The sequence below is a fragment of the Mesoplodon bidens genome (genome assembly GCF_964165515.1).
Source record: "Mesoplodon bidens genome assembly, chromosome: 10".
Classification (NCBI taxonomy): Eukaryota; Metazoa; Chordata; class Mammalia; order Artiodactyla; family Ziphiidae; genus Mesoplodon; species Mesoplodon bidens.
In genome coordinates, this window is record NC_138172.1 from 73,631,729 (window position 1) to 73,640,807 (window position 9,079).

Sequence of the window (9,079 nt, forward strand, 5' to 3'; positions counted from 1 at the left end):
TTAGCAGATTAGAGGGAGATTCCCCTCGCTGGCTTGACAAAATAAGCATATGTGTTGAGGAGCCCACGTAACAAGGAAATGTGGGCAGCTTCTAGAAACTTTAGGCAGCCTCTAGGACCCGAGAGTGCCCTCCAGACAATATCTAGCAGGAAGCCAGGGTCCTCAGTCCTAGAGCCACAGGGAATGAATTCCACCAACGACTTGAATGAGGTGGGAGTGGATTCTTCCCCAGTCAAGCCTTCAGATGAAAACATAGCCCAGACAACACCTTGATTCCAGCCTTGTGAGATCCTGGACAGAGGACCCTGTTGAACCAGGCTTGGACTCCTCGTCCTCAGAAACTATGAGGTAATAAATGTACATATTTTGAAGCTGCTGACTTTGTGGTAATTTGTTATGTGACACAGAAAACTAATATAACACGTAATCAAGATGTTAGTATGCTGAGGCAGGAAAGATCAATTCTGCAGAGATTCAGAAGGCTTCACAGAGGAGCTGGCTTTTGTGCTCACACATAAAGAATGAGGAGGATGTAAATAGGGAGAGATGGAAAGATGAGCTGCCATCTCCTCCTTGACCTCTTCGTTTCAAACCCTGGGCCTGAGAGGACTCTTCAAGGACACTGATTCCAGCCTGGGCCCCAAGCAAGTTCAGTGGAGGAGCCCTCCCGCCCCCAAGCCCCCCCCCAAAAAAAAAACATGTTCTGGAAAACTTGATCAAAGTAGGCAGATCCAAGCCCTCCTCTCCCTCCACAATGCACCAAAAATTGATCACTTTAGGTAGAAGAGAAGTAAAACAGTCCCATTTGATTCTTTTTTCAAAAATAACTATCCTCTGGTTATGTGAGCAACATATGTTCATTATGAACCACTTTTAAAAATACAGATTTTTTTTTTAAAAAGCAAAGATTAAAAAATCACTGGTGAGGGCCTCCCTGGTGGCGCAGTGGTTGGGAGTCTGCCTGCCGATGCAGGGGACACGGGTTCATGCCCTGGTCCGGGAAGATCCCACATGCTGCGGAGCGGCTGGGTTAGTGAGCCATGGCTGCTGAGCCTGCGCGTCCGGAGCCTGTGCTCCGCAACGGGAGAGGCCACAACAGTGAGAGGCCCGCGTAACGCAAAAAAAAAAAAAATCACTGGTGAGACTTCCCTGGTGGTCCAGTGGGTGAGACTCCACTCTCCCAATGCAGGGGGCCCAGGTTCAATCCCTTGTCAGGGGAACTAGATCCCACATGCGTGCCGCCGCAACTAAGAGTCCACATGCCGCAATGAAGATTCCACGTGCCGCAACTAAGACCCAGAGCAGCCTAAATAAACAAATAAATAAATAAAAATAAATCTTAAAACAAATAAAAATAAAAAAATCACTGGTGATCCCATGACTCAGAGATGAGCCTGTTAACATTTTGGTGGTTTCCTTCTCATCATAGGTATCATGTACACAACAAGTGACAGGGACAACAGTATTAATGTCACTCTTGTCTCAGTCTTTCTCTCTCTCTCTGGTCTTCTAAGGAGCATTCTTAGCTCTGGGCCCTTTAGATGAACTTTCTCGGGATAATGGGCAAAAAGAGTTGTAGAACTGGAAAGGAGGCCACCTAGTGGTTTCTATGATGGAAAGGAAGACCAGGTCTGAGAAGGCGGGGGAAGACCAGGTCTGAGAAGGCGGACTCTGCCCAGAGCACACAGCCCCCACCCGCACCTCCAGTTATACCTGGCAGATGCCACATAAGACAGGGCCAGAGAAGCAGCCCTCCCAGGCTCCTCTAGTTCTCAGGGAGTTTTGTCTCATTCCATCTGGAGCACCTTGGTCAAAGAGGGAGATCCCTCTCCAGGTGTCCAGGGTTCTGCTTCCAGTGGTTCCTCTGTGCCCTGAGCTGTTGGAAGGGGGTGTCCACTTGAGGAAGAGCTGCTGGGGCTGAGGAGTATCTAGGCACACTGACCCCATCACTCCGGGCTCCTCCCTCTGTCCAGCCAGTGGTCACAGCTCGCGGATACAGAGGACTGAGCCCTGACGGCTGGAAGGCTGTGACTGCCCTTCCTCTACAGAGCTGGTGAGCTGACCGTCTCCAGGCCCTGGTCTTCCTTCTGTCCAGTTCTCAGGAAATGCTCCTAAGATCAAGAGCCTGATACTCTTCTCATAAAATTGCAGAAAAACCACCATCTTCCTGGTGCCTCCATCCCCAAACTGCCTCTGAGGGTTCTAACTTGCTTTTTATTTAAATAAAGATGGGGTGGTCCACATCGCAGAGGAGGGAGGGAAACAGGGAAGGGTCAGGACAGAGCGAGTGCTGGCCCTGAGCTTTCCTAGTAGCATCCAGCTTAAGTGCACTTCAATGTTGGCTCCAGAAAAGAACAAGTTTTAAATTCTATGGCCGGAGAGCATCCCACTAGGGGTCAGAGAAAGATATTGCTGCATAGATGGGCCCCTAGGCTTGGCCTGGGAGCTTTCTAGGACCAGCAGGTAGGAGCACACCCATGCAACTGTGTGCCTGCCCTCATACACACACATACACACACACACCCAGGCCATTAGGCACACGCTCAATGTCCCCTATCCCCATGCCCCTGGGTGGTGATGGTATCAGGTTTAGGGTCAGATGGAGGGCTGAATTCAAGTGTCCCAGGATGGGAAAGATGCAACCTCCAGGAATACGAGAGTGTGGTCAGAATAGGATCTGTGTGTGTGTGTGTGGCTATGGATATTTGTGCAGTTTTACGTAGGAGGGGGTTCCCTTTGGCTGCTTAGGACTCATCTTGGAAGCCCACAAACTCTGCATCACCCAGACACTCTCATATGTTTGCCATCCGTGGTGTGATTTGAACCCCTCGGTTGTGACAGCCAAGTGCAGTGCACAGCCTGGATAACTACACACAGCAGCCCTATCAAGGGCCCACAGTTGGCCCAGCTCTGGAAGAAAAACCAGCTCTTTCTCACAGGTACCTCAATGCCATGTCGGAGGGCAGGAACCAGAAACATTGAGAACCCATCAAAACAGGAGGAGAAGGCAGAGGAAGTGACAGGATCAGAACAGCTGCTGGCTGGCCACCCACTCTGTCCTGGTAAGAAGGGATAAGGAGATTGCATACTGGGTAAGAAAATCCTCTCACCTCCAGCTCAGGGCTGTAATCCTGGGCCTCTGCGCCTCTAAGCTTTGTTCTATTTTCACTCCTCTTCCCAGGGAGTAGGTCTCCATTGGCTGCCAGGATTTAGTGGGGACTTTTAACGCGAGTTCTCCGGCAGCCCCTGGGTTTGGGTGTAGGCTGGCACAGCCCCCATTACCTTCTCCCTTCTGCTCATTTCCTCCTATCATTTCCCTGCACTTTTTGATTCACCAGGCCCTCCCTCGCTCAGATCTGCAGGACTCAGGCCTGTGGGAGAGGAGGGCCCAGTGTTAGGAAGCCCGGCGGCCCAGGTGCGAGGAGCAGCAGAGAAAAGAACCAGTCCGTCTGGGGCATCAGCCTCCCGTGGGCCTGAGCGATGGGGAACATCATAGACGGGAAGTCGGTGGAGGAGCTGAGCAGCACCGAGTGCCACCAGTGGTACAAGAAGTTCATGACCGAGTGCCCCTCCGGCCAGCTCACCCTCTACGAGTTCCGCCAGTTCTTCGGCCTCAAGAACCTGAGCCCGTGGGCCAGCCAGTACGTGGAGCAGATGTTTGAGACCTTTGACTTCAACAAAGTGAGCAGGGGTCTGGGTGGGCAGTGCTGGAGGGACGCCCCGCCTCGGCCAGCATGGGGGTGGGGAGAAGGAGGTGTGAGAATGGCTGGAGGAGTGACTTCATTTATCTTGGAGGTCGAGTGTCGACATCAGGGATTCCAGTTTTCTAACGTTCATTGAGCGCCTACTGTGCACCAGGCACTGGGGGTTCAGAAAGGAATCAGCCATTGTCCCTGCCCTCACTCTCCAGGGGAAGACAGAGGCCCCCGATCAGTGCGCCCAGAGGCCAAACCTATTGGCTTCCTCTGCCTCTTCCACATGCACAGTTTATTCCAGAACAAATATGAACACTTACAAGACAGTCGTTGAGCACCTACTAAGTGCTTGGCACCGTACGTGGTGCTTCTGCACAGGCCATTAGATGCTCACGGGATGCAGGAGGAGGAGGGTGGAGAGCAGAGAGCAGGGTGATGAGCTTCAGCCCGGCTGGTCTGGGGTGGGCAGGCCCATGTTACTTGGGTCACCCATCCCATGATGGCCTGTGGACACTAGAACTGGGGACAGTCAGGGTTGCCGGGTCACTGGGGAACCCAGGCTACTCCAACTCCCAAACACCTGGTGACCTCAGTTCATCCTAAGAGGGATTAAAGGTCTGCGCAGCGGTCAAATTATATGTCTTCCCAAGGAATCACCTGGGTGCATTGGGTAAGGACTTCCTGATAAGATAGAGGGGGCACTGTGAGTTTGGGCCCCTAGTTTTCATCAGCTGGGTGGCCTGGAGCCCATTTCCCCCGCTCTCTGCCTCAGCTTATTCACCTGGATCTGTCTTGGAGGTCGGGAGCATTAGTTAAGGTGTTTCTTGGTGTTTCATAGCAAATCTTCCATTTATCTGGAGCAATTCAGTCAGGATGTACGGGTAGAAGAACGTACATCTACACACCCACCTCCCCACCCCTGCTGGTCCCCACCCCGGCTGGTGTTTCCTTGAAGGTGAGGATGTGATGCTGCCCTATGTCCACTGCACACCAGGGAGAGGTCGCCCAGAGCTTTCCCGGCTCCACTCACTGCCCATAGGGTCCCAACATCATTGTAGGCAGGGCTCCTAGGGAAAGCTGGGGTTCAGAGGCTATTTAAAACTCACTAATGTTTAGGATCAAGGGGCCAAAGCAGATTATGGGCTTTGAGTCCCAGCCTCAAGGGCAGCATTATGGTGCCCAAGGGCTTTCCTGAAAGGGATGCAGGGTCAGAGTACTGGAGCTCAAGGTATGGAGACCCAGAGGGATGGCATCATCAGGCTGGTCCCCCAAGATGCTCCAGAAGAAGGGATCTTTCCCGAAAAGGAGGGGGCAGAGTCCATGGTTGAGCCTCAACACCTTATACCCAAACGCACTGAACTAGCTCAGCTTCTTGCCTGTTAAGGAAACCTTCAGAAGGGCCCCCTAAGATTACATGTGTGATACCAGGGAGGGGCAACCCATCAACCCTGTATTTGCCTAACCTGAGTCATTCATATGTCATCTCTTGTCACATGTAAGCACCACCCATACTGTCCCACACCTGACCTCCTCAATTCCACACACATCCCCACCTTCAGGCCTGGGTGCTGCCTGGGACTCTCTTCCTCTAGAATTCTGCTTGGCTCACACCTTCCCCTGCTGCAAGACTCTGTTCAAATGTCTCCTTCCCACTGACACCTGCCCTGATCTCCTGGTTTCAACCCCATTTAACTAGGACTAGCCCCCACGGTAGCATTTCCTACTCCTCCCCTTTTCCCCCAGAGCATGTCTCATCTTCTAATACATGATACTGAATAACATTTAGTTGCTATGTTTATTGTCAGTTTCTCCTGCTGGAATGTGAGCTCCATGAAGGCAGGGATTTCTGTGTTTCTTGTTCATTGCTGTAGCCTTTGCACCTAGAACAGTGCCTGGAACACAGTAGGTGCTCAATCAATATTTTTATTTGAGTGAATGACTATATGAGAAATTATGAATTTTATGAAATAGCTATATATTATATAATATACACTAGTTTAAATACATACCTGCTAATTGTTAAACTGAAGAGCATCTTTGTAACATCTAAAGTGCCTTGTACACACCAATGGGATAAATCACACTTCAGGCAACATTGCTTCCAACCATTATAGCCAGCATAAAGCAGTAGGGCAGGTTAGTTACGAGATAGGACACAGGACTGGGAAGTTTTGATACAGAGAGAAGTTAAACAGGGCAATGCAAACAACAGCCCATGGGTCTTTTTTTTTTTTTTTTTTGCGGTACGTGGGCCTCTCACTGTTGTGGCCTCTCCCGTTGCGGAGCACAGGCTCCGGACACGCAGGCTCAGCGGCCATGGCTCACGGGCCTAGCCACTCTGCGGCATGTGGGATCTTCCCAGACCGGGGCATGAACCTGTGTCCCCTGCATTGGCAGGCGGACTCTCAACCACTGCGCCACCATGGAAGCCCTAGCCATTTTTTTTTAATTACAAAAAATTACAAAATTAAAAACTATTTTAATTACCAAAAAATTACAGCTCACTGTAAACGTTTCCAACAATATAGAAAGATAAAAAATGAAAAGCAAAAGTACCCTCACCCTGTGTCCCCTTGCCCAGAGGAAACTTCGATAGCAGTCTTCTTGCTTCTCTGAGCGTCGCTGCAGGGGCGCCTGACTCCATCCTGACAATGATCCTGAAAGGAGGGTCGGGCAAGGACTGACTGAGCTAAGGCATATGGGAAAGCCCTTAAACACGGGGAAGCACTCAGCAAATGTTCACTAAGAGTGTGATGCCTACCACGGGGCTCAGGTGGTTAAGGTCTCACGTAAGGCCAAAGGCCAGCACACAATCGGGAGATCTCAGAGGCCTTCATACCCAACCTCTGCCACATCCCTAATAACGCTACCCCAGCCTCTGCTTGCACACTTTCAGTGACAGGGAGGTCATTACTGCACGAGGCTCATTCCACCACGGGCAACCCTGTCTGTTAAAGAGTTCTTGATACTGACCCCAAATCTGCCTCTCAGTAACTTCCTGGTTCCAGAGTCATGGTTGTGAGTAAGTGGAGGAACAGGGACTGGACTCCAAGTCACGTGCTCTGAGTCCAGTGCTTCTTTCCTTACAGTACTCAGCCTCTCTGCATGACAAGGCTTCCCTTTCCCAGCCTCACTTGGCTTGGGGGAGGTGGGCAGAAGCAGGCCTGTGCTCCCTGCTTCTCTGACCCTATTGGTAGGGCTGGCAGGGCCAGGCAGAGGCTCAGCTGCTGAACATTTGGAGGGTCCTGGGGAAATATCCCGCAGGAATGTCTTGCACCACCTTCCCCCTTGGCCAATCCCTCCAAGACTCAATGAGGGCAGCGCCTCCCCCAGGAAGCCTCCCTGCTGCCCTTGCCTGGGTGGGTGCTCCCCTATTCTGTGAGTCCATAATGTCCTGTCCAGATGTGCCGTCACTGAATATACATCATGATGGCACAATGATCTCTTGATAATAATAATAATAGTAATAGTAATAAGAGCAATAGTATAGTGGTAATAACAACAATAACAATAGCTAACATTTACTGAGTGATTACTATGTGCCAGGCAGTGTTGAGTGCCTTACACACATGCACTCATTTAAGCCCACAACAATCCCATGGAGGTGGCAGCTGTTATAACTATTACAGATGAGGAAATTGACGACCAGAGACATATTGAATCCTTTGTCCCAGATCCCACATATTTGAGAGGGTGAGGCCAGGATTCAAACCTGCGTCCTCAACATTGCGCTCCCATCAGGACAGGGTTCTATCTTACGGAGTTCTGAACCCTCGGCCTATCACAGCACGAAGTAGGTGCTCGGTAAGTTTCAAAGAATAAAGGGAAGAATGAGAAAGGCGCTCGGTGCCTCCCCATCTACCTGTACCCCTTATCTCGGTTAGTTAGAGCTCATCCAAACCACGCCCCCATCCCTGGGGAGTCCTTGTCTCTCCTCCCACCTTCACACTCTTACACCCCACCCCGCAAACTGGAAGGCTGAAGTTTGAGGATCACAGGGAAGCAGCCAGTGACGGCTGGAACCAAAATACCTGTGAAGGGGTAGCATAAGCCATTCATGCTCTAGGGGAGACTGGTTTATCAAATTTGATAAACCATCCTGCAGCAGGTAGGGTGAGCTATAACGGGCGTCCAGGAGGGCGTAAGCAGGTGGGCGCCAAGGGGGCGGGGCGCGGGTCCGGGCCTGGCCTCAGCGTATCCTGGTGCCCCGGGGGCTCTGAGGGCGGGGTCGGGGCGGGGCCCAGGCAGAGGGGGCTCAGGCGGCCGTGCCCCTCACCCAGGACGGCTACATCGACTTCATGGAGTACGTGGCGGCGCTGAGTCTTGTCCTCAAGGGGAAGGTGGAACAGAAGCTGCGCTGGTACTTCAAGCTCTACGACGTGGACGGCAACGGATGCATCGACCGCGACGAGCTGCTCACCATCATCCGGGTAACTCCAGGTGCAGAGGGCCGGGCAGGGGCGGAGCCAGAGCTGAGAGCCTGGGGCTGGGTCTTAAGGTGGCGGAACAGCGTGCTAGGAAGGGGACAGGATTGGGACTGACTTCCCCTGGGTGGCTCGGCCCTCACCAGCTGCGTGACCCGGGCCAGGTTTCCTCTGCTCTCTGGGCTTCAGTTTCCTCATCTGTACCAAGATCTGTCGAAGCACAGTCCCCGCTCTGCCTGCGGCCTCAGGCACCTTGATCTGTACTCACCTTACACACACACGCTGTTCGGAGCCTGATGTGCTCGCTCTGCCCCCGCTCCTACCGCTGAGACTAATTAGGACGGGTCGTCTCACTCTTCTTCCCCCCAAGGCCATCCGAACCATTAACCCCTGCAGCGACTCGACCATGACCGCAGAGGAGTTCACCGATACAGTGTTCTCCAAGATTGACGTCAATGGGGATGGTGAGGCCGCGCTGGGGGTCCCCAGGGGAGGGGTCACTGGGGTTGTCACCAGGGTCCCCAGGGGAGAGGGCAGAAGGGGAGAGGGAGGCACAGAAGGGCCGCTGCTGGCCACCTCCTCTGCCTGCCTCCTGCCTCCGCCCCGGCCACAGAGCTGGCTTTTGGGGATGCCTGCACCAGACTTTGGTCTCTGGCTCCTTGGCCAGCCTCATTCACAGCCACTTCCTCCAGCCTTGGTTCTGTCCCCCTTACAAGACTGCAGCTCTGGGCCTCGGACAGCAGATGTGAACACCTCCTGCCCATGATGCCCTTTCTCTCTACCCCAGGGGAACTCTCCCTGGAGGAGTTCATGGAGGGCGTCCAGAAGGACCAGATGCTCTTGGACACGCTAACCCGAAGCCTGGACCTTACCCGCATTGTGCGCAGGCTCCAGAATGGAGAGCAGGATGAGGAGGGAGCTGGTGGCAGGGAAAGTGAGGCAGCGGAAGCAGCCGGCTGA

At 52.7% G+C, this 9,079-nt stretch overlaps 1 protein-coding gene across 1 annotated transcript; it reads left to right on the forward strand.

Annotated features, from left to right (window-relative positions):
• Positions 1-3,480: 3,480 nt before the first annotated feature.
• Positions 3,481-9,079, forward strand: LOC308623672 (guanylyl cyclase-activating protein 1; the record flags this gene model as incomplete). The annotated part of the gene is made up of 4 exons (XM_081246270.1): positions 3,481-3,681; positions 7,976-8,125; positions 8,490-8,583; positions 8,907-9,079. The coding sequence occupies 4 exons, from the start codon at positions 3,481-3,483 to the stop codon at positions 9,077-9,079; spliced, it is 618 nt and encodes a 205-aa protein (XP_081102396.1).